General features: G+C 45.4%; 1 protein-coding gene across 1 annotated transcript in view; it reads left to right on the top strand.

Annotated features, from left to right (window-relative positions):
• The window catches only part of TM4SF19 (transmembrane 4 L six family member 19), a 236,686-nt gene that overhangs the window by 9,225 nt on the left and 209,896 nt on the right, over positions 1-17,565 (top strand). The window contains exon 2 of the mRNA XM_033957805.1: positions 5,713-5,916. Coding sequence (XP_033813696.1) covers positions 5,740-5,916 — 177 coding nt within the window. The 5' untranslated portion in view covers positions 5,713-5,739. The remainder of the gene's footprint in view (positions 1-5,712; positions 5,917-17,565) is intronic.

Genomic DNA, 17,565 nt, shown 5'->3' with positions numbered 1-17,565 from the left:
TAGATAAAATTCCACTACAAATAGTTAAGGCCACAAAGAATCTAGGAGTAGTTCTTGACCAGAAACTATCAAACCATGACCAAATCAGCGGTTAATAACTGCTTCTACAAACTGCATTTAATCAGATCTTTAACAAAAATGTTAGAACCGGAAGCCCTAAACATTCTAATTCACTTGCTAATAATTTCAAGGTTGGATTACTGTAATTCATTGTATAAGGCCATCACACAGAAAGAATTGAGAAGACTACAAATAATACAAAATAGAGCAATACAAATAATCACTAATTCTAAAAAATACGACCATGTGACACTACTTCTGAAAAAAGCACACTGGCTGCCGATTTCCTATAGAATTACTAATAGCTAATCTGTCGATCAAATCAGGAAATATTCCGGAAGACTGGGAGGTGGCGAATGTTACGCCGATCTTCAAGAAAGGTTCAAGGGGAGATCCGGGAAACTACAGACTGGTGAGTCTGACCTCAGTACCGGGAAAGATGGTAGAGGCGCTGATAAAGGACCGCATCATTGATCACTTTGACGGACACAGTCTGATGAGGACCAGCCAGCACGGTTTCAGCAAAGGCAGATCTTGTTTGATGAACTTGCTGCACTTCTTCGAGGGAGTAAACAGGCAGATAGACAAGGGCGACCCGGTCAACATTGTATATCTGGATTTTCAGAAGGCATTTGACAAGGTTCCGCATGAATGACTACTTCGGAAAATTGTGAGCCATGGGATTGAAGGTGAAATACTCATGTGGATTAAAAACTGGCTGGAGCATAAGAAACAGAGAGTGGGGGTAAATGGACAATTCTCAGACTGGAAGAGCATCACCAGCGGGGTGCTACAGGGCTCATTGCTTGGACCTGTGCTCTTCAACATCTTTATAAACGATCTGGACATTGGTACGACGAGTGAGGTGATTAAATTTGCGGATGATACGAAGTTATTCAGAGTAGTGAAGACACAGGGGGATTGCGAAAATCTGCAATGTTACATAATGAAGCTTGAGAAAAGGGCAACGAAATGGCAAATGAGGTTCAACGTGGATAAGTGTTAAGTGATGCATGTCGGTAACAAAAATCTCATGCACGAATACAGGATGTCAGGGGTGGTACTTGGAGAGATCTCCCAGGAAAGAGACTTGGAAGTTCTGATCGACAAATTGATGAAGCCATCTGCATAATGTGCAGCGGCGGCAAAAAGGACAAACAGAATGATAGGAATTATAAAGAAGGGGGATCACGAACAGATCGGAGAAGGTTATCATGCTGCTGTACCGGGCCATGGTGCACCCTCACCTGGAGTACTTTATCCAGCACGTATCGCCGTACATGAAGAAGGACACAGTACTACTCGAAAGGGTCCAGAGAAGAGCAACTAAAATGGTTAAGGGGCTGGAGGTGTTGCTGTACAGAGAAACTGGGCCTTTTCTCCCTCGAACAGAGGAGATTGAGAGGGGACATGATTGAAACATTCAAGGTACTGAAGGGAATAGACTTAGTAGATAAGGATAGGTTGTTCACCCTCTCCAAGGTAGAGAGAACGAGAGGGCACTCTCTAAATTTGAAAGGGAATAGATTCTGTACGCACGTAAGGAAGTTCTTCTTCACCCAGAGAGTGGTAGAAAACTGGAATGCTCTTCCAGAGTCTGTCATAGGGGAAAACACCCTTCAGGGATTCAAGACAAGGTTAGACATGTTCCTGCTGAACCTGAATGTACGCAGGTAGGGCTAGTCTCAGTTAGGGTGCTGGTATTTGACCAGAGGGCCACTGCATGAGCGGACTGCTGGGCACGATGGACCACTGGTCTGACCCAGCAGCGGCAATTCTTATGTTTTTATATATATAATTGTTTTAATAACCTTTAAAATCCAGCTATCAAATGCACCAATACTTCTTGATCGCCTTCTTATACCATACACTACATCTAGGACATTAAGATCAATAGAGCAACATCTTCTTACTATTGCTTCCCTAAAAGTTATTGGCACAAGGTGGTCTACAAATTTTTCTGTTATGGCTCCTCAACTTTGGAATACTTTACCAGGTTATTTGCGTAATGAAACATCATTGGATAAATTGAAAGGCTCGCTAAAAAATTTCCTATATAAGGATGCCTTTGAGATATAGACAAGAGAATTATTCTGAGATTAAGGCCATATATTCCTGTTTCAATTTTTAATCTGTCTTCATTTGCTGGATTCAACTCTTATTTTTGTCTTTATTTTTCTCTTTACCTCTTGCCCCGCCCTGATGTTCTATCCATATATGTTCTCTCTGCTTTAATTATTGTAGTTCATCCCTATATCCTTTTATAACAGTCCGGAGTTTGTTTGTTTATATTATTTTGTATTAATGTATTGTACTGTTCCCCCCCCCCCCATTTTTAGATTTGCAATACACTTTGAAATATTTGACAATGCGTATACAACAAATTTTAATAAAAACTTTAAAACTTGGATACAAATAAATAAACTATAAACTATATGAGAAGCAGAAAGTGATTTGGAGCCATAAGAAGAGGAACACAAAGAAAGGAAATAGAGATATACAAGAAGAGACATAAGACATATTTTCTATGCTACTACTAAGAAACGAATATTCTCAGTTACTGCTCCTACCCTTTGGAACTCGCTTTCACTACATTTACGAGAAGAGTCACATCTTGACAAATTTAAAAACCTTCTTATTTAAGGATGCATACGACCTTTGACTTCCCTATACCTCCTGATTCCAACAAAGAGCATAGCCTCCCCTTCCTAATATGTTTTCTATCTATGTCCTTCTGTCCTATTTCAATTGTAGTTCAGCCCTCCTCTCCATTTGTTCCTGTAAGTCATGTTATGTCTTAATGTCTTTGTTCTATCCCTCAAAACGTTTTAAAAACTTTTTATATTGTAACTCTGTACACCGCTTAGACAATTTTTTAAAGTGGTATATCAAATTTTCATAAACTTGGAAATTTAGACTAGAGAGGCACATGAAGGAGCGCACTAAGGAGAAAGTACTCCTTCTTTGTGCTCCTTCATTGCATAATGCATCGCGTGCTGCCCCGAGAGGGTTCAGATTAAATAGATAGCAAGGCAAGTGAGGTCACTTGAGTGCTTGCTTAGGAGGGGCTACAGTCAGCCAGTCAGAGACAGTGGAGAGGGCCTAAATGGCAGATGCAGTGGTCAATCTGCTGTCCTCCCTGCTTGGGAGGGTCATGTGCACCATCTCTTCCCTCTCTTCTCTTCCCCACCCCTCCATCCATGTGCATCATCTCTTCCTTTCCCTACCTCTCAATTCATGTGCACCATCTCCTCCTTCTCTTCCCTCCTCTTTCTCTCCCCTCCATCCATGTGCACCTCTCTTCCCTCCTCTTCATCAACTCTCCATCCATGTGTATCATTCCTCTCTTTTCTTCTCCATCTCTTCATCCATGTGCACCTTCACTTCCCTCTCTTCTCTTCTCCATCTCTCCTCTTCCACTTCCCTCCATCCATGTGCACCATCCTCTTTCCCTCCCTCTTGCCTTCCCCTCATCCATGTGCTACCATCTCCTTCTCTCCATCCATGTGTCCCCCGCTCCTCTCCTTTCTGTCCCTCCCATTCAGCATCTCTCCCTTCTTCCTCCCTCTCCCCTGACCCACCAAATAACCTCCACACCTCACCTCAAAAACTCAAATGAGATCACCAACAAGGGAGTGATTCTCTTACGCTACTTGAGGCCTCCTCTGCACAATTCCTTTGACGCGGTCCACCAAACTGGAAACAGGAAGTTGCTTTACAGTGGGAGTGGACCATGGCAGAATAACTGCAGAGAAGGATCCCGGAAGTGCTGGAGAATCAGTGCCATGCCAACACCCTTCTTGCAGTTTTTGAGGTGAGGGATGCTTTGGAACCCAGTGGGGAGCTCTAAGCTGCACAATTTTGGGGGGCAGGCCATAGCCTCTGTGTCTACCCCATTATGACACCTATGGTACAGAAAACATCCAAAACCCTTAGAGGGGCATAATAAAAAAAACATCTAAGTCCCCTTTTGGCCTAGGCTGAATTCTGTAACTGGTGTCTATCAAAAACAACACCGGTTACAGAATCCACCCCCCTTAACAATCACAGCAGGAGATGGCTCACCTCCCCTGCCATGATGGTAATCGGTCCACCTCCAAACTTTCATGACCTGCGGCAGGAGAGATGCCCAATCTCTCCTGCTGTGATCTACCCCCCACTGAAATGATATGGGCAGGAGGGAGCCCAACCCCTCCTGACCAGAACGACACCCCCAACCCACAATGTGATCCGGGCAGGAGGGAACCCAACTCCTCCTGCCACGACAAAACCCCCACTCTGATACCATCCCGGCAGAAGGGAGCCCAACCCTTCCTGCCCACGATGCACCACCCCATTACCGCCCCCGAACCCCCAACCGCTGACCTCATGACACCCCCCTGCTGACCCCTTAACACCCCCCTTACTTAAAAGAAGTTGGCCAGATGGATGGGTCCCAAGCCCATCTGCCTGGCAGGCCTGCCATCCATTGATTGGCGGGCCTTAGGGCCTGATTAGGGTTCAGGGGGGCGGTCATAGGGGGGTGCATCATGGACAGGAGGGCTTGGGATCCCTCCTGCCAGTATCTTTGTGGGGGTGGGGGGGTAGGAGGGTCACCTGGGCAGGAGGGGTTGGGCTACCTCCTGTCCAGATTGCTTCAGTGGGGGGATTGCGCCATGAGAGATTGGCTATCTCTCCTGCTGCGATAGCGATCCAAAGTGCTGGGAACTGCGGCACTTTGGGGTGAGGATCACGGCAGGAGAGATGCCTCATCTCTCTTTCCACGATCCTCACCCCATAGTGCCGCAGTACCTGGAATTTCGAAGGATTGTTATCACGGCAGGGGAGATGAGGCATCTCTCCTGCCACAATCGTTGCGGTGGGGGGTGGGCAGGTTGTCATGGCCGCTGAGCTGATCGCAGCAGCCGCGATTAGCTCAGCGGCCCCTTTTCGGCACTTATACCTCTTTTGACTTGGTCTAAGTCAAAACGTATAAGTGCTGACTAGACAACCTGTAGGCAACTAAGTGTAGGTTGGACTACCTCACGCCCACCTCCTGCCCTTTCCCCTCCTCCAAAAATGCCTCTTTTCGCTCTATGCGTTTAGAGGCAGGGAAAGGCCTAAGCTGGTTTTAGATACGTCTAAAACCAGCTTTGATTATCGGTACTTGGATGATCTGGGTTTTTGATCATCCAAGTACCAATTTAGGCCACTTTTTAGATGTTTTTTTTTGTTTTATGAGCCCCTTAGAGTCTTAATTGAGGTGTCTGATGCTTATAATTAGACACCTACTTTATTTTGTGACCAAACTCATCCCCCATATCTGCCCATTGAATAGATACAAAAATTTAAGAACTTAGTCCAGGTCAGTTTCTAATGTTTTTTTTCTCTATGAAAACAATCTAGGAGCTAGGGCTGTCCTATAGGATGAGTGGGATGTGTGGTAGCTTTGTGCCCCAGACTTTACCTTTCGAAGTCTGTGAGCACATGAGCTCAATGGGAAAGCCTCAGTATCATTTTATCCAGCAACTGTTCTGCTGGGAGCCCCATGTGGGGTCATGAGAATTTCCAACAGTTCCCAGCTGTTCCTGTGCATCCTAATGGAAAGTGGGATAAAAGTTACATAGAATAATATGATGTCTGTATTTTCTCTCCTTGTCTTTGTTGCTCAAGGGCTTACCCGTTCACTCCCTCTTTGTGATGTGCATTGGAAGATGTTCTAGGTTTGTGGGAATAATTCTCGTTTTCCTGGCTCTGGTGTCCATTGCAGCTAGCACTTTTCTGCTGTTCCCCAACCTAACAGTGACATATTTGTGGAGAGGACTGATTACTAGACAGGCTTTCCAGTTACCAGGACTCTGGGGAGGAGGAATAATGGTAAGCTTTCTCTTTTAGCTTTCATTTTGGGGATGTTAGGCAGTCAACATTATACTTGCTTCCCTTGCTGAGCACTAATTAAAAAAATGTTTCCAGTAAGTAGACTTTAGATCTACACTATTCCTGTACATTAGGACCAGCTATGTTTGCAAGCACTACATAGGTGAGACATTCATATTTTCAGTTGAGTTTGGGGGTAAGGCCTTAAGGTGTCTACTGTTGTAGTGGCTGTCCCTAGTTCAGGGCAGCACTGCTATGTTTGGTCGCATAGAATTCCTGTCATAAGCATAGTTTGCCTGATTAGTTTGGGGGAGGAAGAACTAGTGACATCAGAATGCTGGGAGTTAACTTTTACTTCCTGCATTTACATTGGAATGAATGGAAGGGAAAGACAGGGTGTTGACCTTCTCCTTATTGTTTTCTTCCACCCTCCAAGGCCCAATCTCTTCAGCTTCAACCCTTCCCCTTGATCATACGCAGCAGAGCAGTTCAGTAAAATATTTTCATTGTGAAACAAAACACATTCTAGGAGGGAACCCATGGTTCTTTAACAAGGACCAAGTTTGAACTGAGGCTTTGATATTTTGCATTATTTTAAATTGTGCATAGATATTGAATTTGTACATTTTAAGTATGTCATTTTCATTATGTATGTGAACATGTAATCTGCCTAATTGATAGGCGGACTAAAAATTTTTTTTACACAAATAAATATTTGTGAAGACAAAAAAAGAGGGCATATGATCCCACCCACACTCTACTCACAGCCCCGCCTACACTCCACCCATTTCCTTGGTTCCCATTCCCATCCTCTGTACCCTTTTAGTGCTTCTTTCTCTCTCCCTTATTCCAACCCTCCACCCCCATGGGTGTTTCTCTTTTTCTCCTTCTAATCCCCAACCCCCCTGTGTGTGTCCCTCTCTCCTTTCAGCCTCTCCTGCTGTTTCTGTCTCGCCCCTTCCATGCAGCACTACCTTACTCCATGCTCTTTTCTCCAGCACTCTGTCCTTTCCATAATGCTTCTCCAGCACCCCTCCCTTCCTCCCTTCATGCTGTTTCAACAGCCTTCCCTTCCTTCATGCTGTTTCTCCAGCCCCCTCACTTCCCCTCCCTCCTCTCATGCTGCTTACCCTCATAACCTTTCTATCTTTCGACTCCCCCACCTACCTCTTTCATAGGCCCGGCTGCTGTAATTGAATCTTCAGGCAGCAAGCAACGGCAATGAGGTAAGCCTGATGATGCTGGCCTGCCCCGGAAGCTGCCACTCTGCAAGTTTTGCCTACACAGGAACAGATAGTCACTGCAGATAGGCAACTTCTGGGGCAGATTGATGGCTGCAGTTTTAAGAACATAAGAACATAAGCAATGCCTCCGCTGGGTCAGACCTGAGGTCCATCGTGCCCAGCAGTCAGCTCACGCGGCAGCCCAACAGGTCCAGGACATGTGCAGTAATCCTCAACAGGTCCAGGAATTGTGCAGAGGAGGCCTCAAGTAGCGTAAGAGAATCACTCCCTTGTTGGTGATCTCATTTGAGTTTTTGAGGTGAGGTGTGGAGGTTATTTGGTGGATCAGGGGAGAGGGAGGAAGAAGGGAGAGATGCTGAATGGGAGGGACAGAAAGGAGAGGAGCGGGGGACACATGGATGGAGAGAAGGAGATGGTAGCACATGGATGAGGGGAAGGCAAGAGGGAGGGAAAGAGGATGGTGCACATGGATTCTGGAACCCCTCTATCCCCTTTTCCAACAGGAAATTGCCCAATCCTTTCTTGAACCCAGTACCGTACTATGCCCTATTACGCCCTCTGGAAGCGCATTCCAGGTGTCCACCACACGTTGGATGAAGAAAAACTTTCTAGCATTCGTTTTGAATCTGTCCCCTTTCAACTTTTCTGAATGCCCTCTTGTTCTTTTATTTTCCAAAAGTTTGAAGAATCTGTCCCTCCCCACTCTCTATGCCCTTCATGATCTTGTAAGTCTCTATCATATCCCCTCTAAGTCTCCTCTTCTACAGGGAAAAGAGTACCAGTTTCTCCAGTCTCTCAGCGTATGAAAGCTTTTCCATACCTTTTATCAAACGTGCTGCTCTCCTCTGAACCCTCTCGAGTATCGCCATATCCTTTTTAATGTACGGCGACCAATATTGGACGCACTATTCCAGATGCGGACGCACCATCACCCGTTACAACAGTAGGATAACTTTTTTTGTTCCGGTTGTAATACCCTTCTTGATTATACCTAGCATTCTATTCGCTCTCTTAGTGGCCGCTGCGCACTGTGCCATTGGCTTCATTGTCATGTCCACCATTACCCCAAGTTCCTTTCTTGGGTACTCTCATTCAATAACATCCCTCCCATCGTATAGCTGTACCTCGGGTTTCTGCTTCCCACATGTAGTACTTTACATTTCTTAACGTTGAACTTCATCTGCAATCTCGTCGCCCATTCCCCCAGTTTGTTCAAGCCCCTTTGTAATTCTTCGCAGTCCTCTTTAGTCCGAGCTCCACTAAATAGTTTGGTGTCATCCGCAAATTTTATTATCTCGCACTTCGTCCCTGTTTCTAGATCATTTATAAATATATTAAATAACAGCAGTCTGAGCACCGAGCCCTGCGGAACACCACTCGTGAAGTTTCTCCAGTCCGAGTAGTGGCCCTTCACTCCTACCCTCTGCTTCCTACCCGCCAACCAATTTCTGATCCATCTATGTATGTCTCCTTCCACCCCATGGTTCTTCAGTTTCCGAAGTAGGCATTCATGGGGTACCTTGTCAAAGGCTTTTTGGAAATCTAGATATATGATGACTATGGGGTCTCCTCTGTCCATCCATCTGTTAATTCCTTCGAAGAAGTGCAATAAGTTCGTTAGGCACGATCTCCCCTTGCAGAATCCATGTTGGCTGGTTATCAGAAGTTTGTTTCTTTCAAAATGTTCATCAATGTTGTCTTTTATCAGTGCTTCCACCATTTTCCCCAGAACTGAGGTCAGACTCACCGGTCTGTAGTTTCCCGGGTCACCTCTTGATCCCTTTTTAAAGATGGGCGCAACATTGGCTATCATCCAATCCTCCGGGATCACGCCTGTTTTCAGGGATAGATTGCAGATTTGCTGCAGTAGTTCCGCTATTTCCTCCTTTAGTTCCTTCAGAACCCTTGGGTGGATTCCATCCGGACCCGGGGATTTGTCAGTTTATAATTTTTCTATCTGCCTGTGTACGTCCTCAAGGCTCACTTCCATGGATGTTAATTTTTCTGCTTGATCTCCATTGAAGATTTGCTCAGGTTCCGGTATGTTGGATGTGTCATTTGTAAATACAGACGAAAAGAACATGTTAAGTCTTTCTGCTACTTCTTTCTCCTCCTTCACCACTCCCTTCCTGTCTCCGTAGTCCAGCAGTCCCACCTCTTCCCTAGCTGGATGCTTCCTTTTAACATATCTAAAGAATGGTTTGAAATTTCATGCTTCCCTGGCTAGCCTCTCTTCATACTCTCTATTGGCTTTTCAAAACATACGGTGACATTCTTTTTGATACTTCCTGTGCTCTTTCCAGTTCTCCTCAGTTTTGTCCTTTTTCCATTTCCTGAATGAATTTTTCTTATTGCCTACTTTAGTTATCCATACTGGGTCTTTTGTTTGACTCTTTTTGCACCCCTTTCTGAATCTGGGGATACGCAGATTTTGCGCCTCGCTCACCGTGTCCTTGAAAAAAGACCAGGCATGTTCTACCATCTGCCATTTCTTGGAAGTATTCCTAAGTTTCTTCCTTACCATTTCCCTCATTGCTTCATAGTTTCCTTTCTTGAAGTTGAAAGTTGTCGCTATGGTTCTCTTTCCTTTCGGTATTCCTACCTCAACCTTGAACTTGATCATATTATGATCGCTGTTTCCCAACGGTCCCACTACTTTCACTTCCTTTGCAGGTCCCCTTAATGCATTTAGGATTAGATCCAGAGTGGCATTTCCTCTCGTCGGTTCTCTAACAAGCTGCTTCATGAAGCAATCTTGTGTAGCCTCCAGGAATTCTGTCTCCCTAGCACATTTTGAGCTTCCAAGATTCCAGTCTATCCCGGGATAGTTAAAGTCTCACATAATAACTGTGTTACCGCTTTTGCATTCTCGCTTTATCTCAGCTTCCATTTCTTCTTTGATATCCTGGTTTGCCCGGGTGGACGATAGTAGAGGCCCATCTTTATTTCAGGCTCTTTCCTTCCCGGTATTTTAACCCATAGCGATTCCAGATTGTTGATCGTCTCTGCTGTGTCCACTCTTGTCGATTGTATGCTTTCTTTTATGTATAGGGCTATTCCACCTCCTTTCTGTCCTGACCTGTCCTGGCGATAGAGCTTGTACCCTGGCAGTGCTGTATCCCATTTGTTTTCTTCATTCCACCATGTTTCAGAGACTTCAATGATGTCTATGTCCTCTGCATTGGCCATGGCTTCTAATTCCCCCATTTTATTTCTTAGGCTCCTTGCATTGGTATATATGCAATTTAGATCCTGGTATTTTCTTGTCTTCATTTCCTTTCCCTGTGCTTCGATCTTTAGTTTTTTCTCCTGTGCTATAACCCTTCTAACCTCCTCTTCTGGGTTATAATAATAATAATAATTTTATTCTTATATCCCGCCATACCCAGCGAGTTCTAGGCGGTTTACATCAATTAGATTATGATCTGCATAGACAAGCAGATTTACAATTATTTATCAGAATTACAGCTTTAATCGAACTAGACAGAGGATGTGAAAAGTAGGGAAAAAGGGATGGCCTCGTGAAGGAGGCGAAGTGGAGGGGGGGGCGAGGTGTTATTTTCGGGGGGGGGAGACAATTTGGGTCTTGTTTGCTGAATAGGTAGGTTTTAAGTAATTTTCTGAAGCCGAGGTAAGTGGGGGCCTCGAGTATCATTTGGGCAAGCCATGGGTTCAGCTTAGCTGTTTGGAAGGCAAAAGTTTTGTCCAGGAATCTTTTGAGGTGACAAAGTTTGAGCGAAGGGAAGGCGAACAGCTGAATTCGATGGGATTTCTTGTTGGTGTAATAGAGGTTGAAGTGGGGATTAATGTAACTTGGTGAAGAACCATTTACAGCCTTGTAGCAGAAGCATGCGAATTTAAAAAGGACCCTAGACTCGAATGGCAGCCAGTGAAGTTGGTGGTAGAAAGGGGTGACGTGTTCCCATTTCTTTAGGCCAAAGATGAGGCGCATGGCGGTATTTTGGATTATTTTTAGTCTCCTGGTAGTTTTCTTCGTGGCGTTAAGGTAGATGATGTTGCAGTAATCTAGAATGCTGAGGATGGAGGATTGTACAAGAAGGCGGAAAGAAGTGTCATTGAAGTATTTTTTTATGGTGCGAAGTTTCCAAAGTACAGAGAAGCTTTTCCTGACGATGAGGTCGGTGTGATTTTCTAATGAGAGATTTTTGTCCAGCGTGACTCCCAGGATTTTTAAGGTCGGTTCGAGGGGGAAGGTCATTCCTTTCAGTTGAATTGTAGCTTCCTTGATTTTGTCATTGGGGGTGGCTAGGAAGAATTTTGATTTGTCGGGGTTTAGTTTCAGTCTGAATGATAGCATCCAGAGTTCAATCTGGTTGAGAATGTTTGTAATGTGGTCGAGTATTTCTTGTGAGAGATTGGTTGGTGGGATGGATATTGTGATGTCGTCTGCATAAATGAAGAATTTGAGCTTGAGGTTATGAAGAAGGTTACCTAGGGAGGCCAGGTAGATATTGAATAGGGTGGGGGATGGGGGGAGCCCTGCGGGACCCCGCAGGTGTTGTCCCAGCTATAAGAGAAAGAGTTATTCTTGCATATCTTGTAGGATCTATTTCTTAGGAACCCCTGAAACCAGTTAAGGACCTGGTCTGAGATGCCAATGTGAGCCAGGCATTCAAGGAGAATGGTGTGGTTGACCAGATCGAAAGCGCTGCTCAGGTCAAGTTGTATGATCAAGGCACTTGAGCCCTGACTAAAGAGCATGTGGAGGTGGTCGAGAAGGGAGGCTATGATGGTTTCAGTGCTGTGGTCCGTGCGAAAGCCTGATTGATAGTCGCTTAGAATGTTACATTTTTCTAGGTATGCAGAGAGTTCCGCCTTTACCAGCCCCTCCGCTATTTTGGTGAATAAGGGGATGCTGGCGATTGGTCTGTAATTGGATGGGGAATTAGGTGGTTCTTTCGCATTTTTTATAATAGGGGTGATCATAATATGACCTTGCTCGGATGGGAAGTTTCCTGAGGATAGTAGGTAATTAACCCATGTCATCATTTTTGCTTTAAATTGGGGGGGGGGGTGCAGTTTTCATGATATTTGGTGGGCATGTGTCCAATTTGCAGTGGGAGTGTGTATATTTGTTGTAGTAAGTATTGAAGGTTTGCCAGTCGATTACTGCGAATTGTTTCCAACTAAGGTCTACTCTGGCTCCTAGGTCTGGGTTTGATAAATCCAAGTCTGGGAGAATGGGGAACAACTCGAGGGGATTGGGCCTGGTGGGTAGTGTTGATCTTAATTTTTGAATCTTGGTGTTGAAGAAGTCAGCAAGGGAATTGGCAGTTAAGGTGGATTCTTCGTATATGTTTGTGAAGATCTCTAAGTTATATAGGTCATTAATTAGTTTGAAGAGATTACTGCTGTTTTTATGTTTCCGATTTTGACGGAGTAGAAATTTTTCTTTTTTCATTAGTGAGGTTTTTGTAATTTTTAAATTTTAGTCTCCAGGCCAATCTGTGTTCTGGGGTTCCGGATTTTTGCCATAATCTTTCAGCTTTTCTGAGATCCTTCTTGCATAGCAGCAATTCAGGGTCGAACCAGCCCTCTTGGTTGGGGGTTCTAATTCTGCGGGTTTTTTGGGGGGCAATCTCGTTTAGTATGTTAGTACTAACCTGGATCCAGGAAGTCATGAGTTGTTCCGTTTCTTTGGTTGGATAGGTGTTAATTTCGAAGCGGGACCAGAATTCCGTTGGGTCAATCTTTCCTCTGGTAGTGTGGGTTTTGATGGATCTTGTTTTGCTGCTTTTCGAGGGTTTATGTTGGCATCCAATGGTGGAGGTACATAGACGGTGGTCGGACCAAAGGGAGTCTGACCAGTTGCCTTGTTTCCAATAAAATGTGGGGTTGGCCTGTTCCTTGGAGGAGAGAGTCACCAGATCTAACTGATGACCTCCTTGGTGGGTTATGACAGGGGGTGTTTGTCATAGCCTAGTTGGGAGAGTAGTGACCAAAGATCTGAGATTTCTGGTTGGTCAGTTTGCTCAAGGTGTAAGTTGATGTCCCCGCATAGTAGGTTGTAGGGGCTTGTTAAAGAGTTGGTTAGTAGGGATTCTGCAAAGTCCTCTTTGGCCGTGGTCCATTTTTTTTGGAGGTATATAGAATAAAGTTATGGTTAATGAGGAGGGCAGTGATTTTGATGTTAGGGAGATGGTTAGGATTTCAGAGTTGGGCGAAGATATTGTGTTGAGAATGGTACCGTTTAGGTGGTCTCGGAAGATTATTGCTAGTCTTTCTCCTCTTCCCCATGTTCTGGCTAGTGAGAGAATCTTGAATCCTGGTGGTAGACAATCTTTAATGATGATATCTTTATCTGATAGCAACCAGGTTTCAGTGAGGAGGACGAAGTCGGGGTTAGTTTCAATCAGCCAATCTTTGATCAGAGACGCTTTGTTCCGCATTGATCTGATGTTTAGGTAAAAGCCAAGTAGGGACTGATGGTTGGAGTGGTCGATTGGGGAGTGGTGGGAGTAAGCAAGTTTTTCAGGGTTCTTGGTTTTTTGGGTGGGGCTTGGTCGGTTTGTGGGGGTGGGGGGGATAATGGGCGAATAGGTTTGGGGGTGGTCTTGTGTGGTGTGGAGAGTGTATGTAGGGGTTTTGGGTTTTACCGATCGGTGCAAAGTGAAGTGGATGGGGATGAGGGATGCATTGGAGTTGTCTGCGTTACAGAGCCTGGTGGTTAGCAGGTAGAGTAGGAGTAATGCAGGTTAGTCATCTCCTGTAATTTGCCCGTTGTTTCTTCCCAGCCTTTTTCCCCCTTAGTATCTTCACGGAATACCTTCTTCCAAATCATCGACGCTTTGTCGACTGTCGGCTTTCCCCTTCTTCTTAGTTTAAAGCCTGTTCTATTCCTCTCCTGATGTTGTTTGCTAGAAGTCTAGTTCCCGCTGCGCTCAGGTGCAGTCTATCTCTCCTGTAGAGCTTGCGCTTGCCCCAGAATGTTGATAAGTTCCTCACGACGTGAAACCCTTCTTCCTTACACCATCTCCTCATCCATGCATTTATTGATTGTAGTTCCTCCTGCCTTTTCACATCTGCCCTCGGTACCGGTAGGATCTCTGAGAACGCTATGTTCTGAGTCCTCATCTTTAACTTCCTTCCCAGAATCTTGAACTGTTCTATCAGTGTGCTTCTTCTGTAGTTTCTCCTGCTGACATCGTTTGTCCCGATGTGGATCATTCCGTCTCCGCTTCTTCCAAGATCTTTCCAATTTTGTCCACGATGTCCTTGGTTCTTGCTCCTGGGAGGCAGGTCACTAGTCGATCCTCTCTCCCTCCTGCTATGTGGCTGTCCACGTGCCTCAGGATTGAGTCTCCCACTAGAATCGCTGACTTTCCCTTCTTCAATTTTCCTTGGAGTTTTTTGCTGCTTCTTCTTCTATGTCCTCGGTGTGCTTCGCTATTTCTTCTTCTGGGCATCGACTAGCCATTTTCTCCCCCTTGTGCGGTGTTCCTCTGTGGGCGTAGTCTTTGAGGACATGTGTTTCTTGTTCTTCCTTCCATGTTGGTGTTGGTGTATCTTCATCTTTCATCTGAAGTTCGTCTTTCATCTGAAGTTCGTTCTTTTCCACCCTCCTTCTGTAGGCATCCTCGATGAATTTCTCGAGTTCCCTGACTTCCTCCTCAATGTATCTCTCATTCATGAAGTCATCAGCTGTCCTGATTGGGTCCTCCATAGTGTAAAGTCCTTCTAGCTCCTGTATCTTGCCCTCTAGTTGCTTTACTTCCTTCTTCAAGCTTTTCAGCTCCTGACACCGAGCGCATACATATTGTCACCAACCGGCTCAGGACAATGGTCTCTGAGCGGCTGGGACACGGGAGTTGTGCTCTTGTGAGCCGCAGTGAGCTGCACAAGGAAAATAATAGCGGAAGAAAAATACTGCCACACCAGGTAAGGGTAGTTACTTAAATCAAACTCAGGATTTATTCTTGCACTGGTAGTAAACATAAACCTTGTCAGGATATTTCTGCAATTAGCAAATAGTCCCAAAACAGTAAAAAGAAAAAAACACAAAACAGCAAACTGTCCAAAAAGTGGAAATGTCCCAGTTCAAGTCTTTTTCTAAGATTCGGGCTATTGGCTTCAGCCCCTACTCATTTCCCAGCAATGAAAAACAAAATATTCAAAATACAAACAGTCTTTGAATTGACTACCACAGCACTAGTCAGAGCTACGGCTGTGACTTACCCAGCTGCTAGAATACTGGGCAGGTAGTACGCTTCACGTGGTGATAAATTGCCAAACAGGCCCACTATCCCACCACAAAATACGTGAGGCGAACCCGCACTACCTGGGCTAGATACAGTCCTTTTCTTATGAAAGAGAAACCAAAAAAAAAACACCTTCACATGAGTCTTTCAAATCTTCTGGAGCTCTGGGTTTCTAAAGCTCCTACAGGGCATAACATAACCATGGAAGTCCTTCATACAATAAGGTCACAGCTGCTCACTTTTATTCCACGAGCGGCTTGCCTTCCATGAAGCAAACTTCCATTGGCAGAATCTCCCTCACTGGAGCAGCAGATGGATCCGGGTCAATTTCCATGGCTTGAGGTTCTTCATTCTCCTTCAAAGCAGATTCTTCTCCGGCTTCCATCAGCTCCATAGATTCCAGTGGAGAACTGCCATCAGTATCTCCCAGCTCTGAGCTCTCCTCCCTGTCCTGTGCCTCTCCTCCTTTTAACCGATTCCCCAGGAGCCTTCCTCTCTGGGCAACTAGTTTGCAGCCCCGCCCCCAACCCTCAGGTGGGAAGTATTTCCTATCAGCAACCCTGGGCCTGAGAGGGGGATGGGTGCTCTGCACTCGTGCTCTCTGACTCCCTCTAGAGAGCAAGGGAGAAACAGCATCAGGAGGATCAATAAGAGGTTTTACTTGAATCACTAGGGAAAGGGTTTGCTTTTAAACTAGACTCTGTTCTAGGGACACGCCTAGCAGGCATAGGCTGCATACCACATACCCTCCCCCTTAAATGACTGCTAGGGGTGGATTTAGAGTTTTCTATTTTTGTCACCCTTCTTCCACCCCGAAGGACTTGGATCATGGGTATAGCAACCTTCTTTCTGCTGTACCTCATAGGCCCGGGCTATTTCCTCCGGATCTGTTAGCAGAAGGAAGCTTTCCTCTAACGAATCTACCCTGGGTCCAAAACTTGAAATAAGCTCACCCATTTTCTTAAGGTCCGTACTTCCTATCTGTTCTACTTGTGCCTGCACCTTTTTAATTTCATCCTTTACCTGACTGACAGCACAAGCAATATCCTGAACAATGACAGTAGGGTCTTGATGTTTCTCCACCATATGTTGCATTTGTTCCCTAATACCTTGTGTGCTAGTCTTTAGGGCTTGCAAATCTTTTTGGCATTGCTGAAGATTCTCTTCTAGGGTTGTCCTAAGCAACTGATCTTTTTGCAACAGAGTTTCCTGCAATTTATTGCTTAGACTCCCTTCCATATGCTGAACTGCTTGTTCCCAATGTTGTCTCTGGTCTTCCTGTCCTTGAGTTAATTCCTGCTGCAGTTTAATAAATTGCTGTTCTACAGCTCTCTCAATCACTGCCAGGGAATCCTGATCCCCCTGAGTCATGTTCGGATCTAACGAAACCACCTCCCCACCTAAGGGAGTAGTAGAGGAACCAAAACCCTTCATTCCTCTGCGAGTAGGACGTAAGTACTTCCACTTTTCCACTTTAGGGTGCCAGGTTCGCTCGCAAATTAGCTGCACGATGCAGTCACCTCTTTTAATCTGGTAATCTGTCCCCCCATGGTTTATTAATAGAACGGACACATTACCCCGGAAGTCAGGGTCAATAACCCCTGCCCCTACGTCCAAAGAATGCTGTAAAGCTAGTCCTGATCGAGCGGCTACTCTTAGGTAAGATCCCGGTGGCGGGGATACCTGGATATCCATAGGGACTAACATTCTATCTCTGGCCTCCACCACCACATCCTGAGCTGCATAGATATCACCAGCCGCCTTATCATATGCCTGCGTGGGTGCTTGGGCATGCTCCGATAAGGGGGCCCACCTAATCGTGGGGCACCTTCGGGAATGAGCCCTTCCTCCTTGCTGAGGATAATATCTACGGGACCTATTCTTCTTAGGCCTTTCATTAGAACTATCCTGGGCCATAAGAGTACACCTATCTTTCCCGCTTTCCACATGAACTTCAAAAGATCTCTTTTCCTGGATACTTTCCCCAAGGCCTGTCCAATCTCTTCCTAAGATGAGAGCGACAGGGGCATCCGGAATAACCGCCACCCTCAGGGTCTTTACCTCTCCCTTATACACTACAGGGATGAGATAGCTGGGATAAGTGTGTTTCTCCCCATGCACACAGACTACAGCCACCCTTCCCGGGATCTTCCTGAAGGGACCCCTTTTCCTTGCCTGTTCCCAGC

The sequence above is a fragment of the Geotrypetes seraphini genome, chromosome 9 (genome assembly GCF_902459505.1).
Source record: "Geotrypetes seraphini chromosome 9, aGeoSer1.1, whole genome shotgun sequence".
NCBI classification, from domain to species: Eukaryota; Metazoa; Chordata; class Amphibia; order Gymnophiona; family Dermophiidae; genus Geotrypetes; species Geotrypetes seraphini.
Note: the sequence above shows the minus strand (reverse complement) of the source record. Positions and strands in the feature narration are given on the sequence as shown.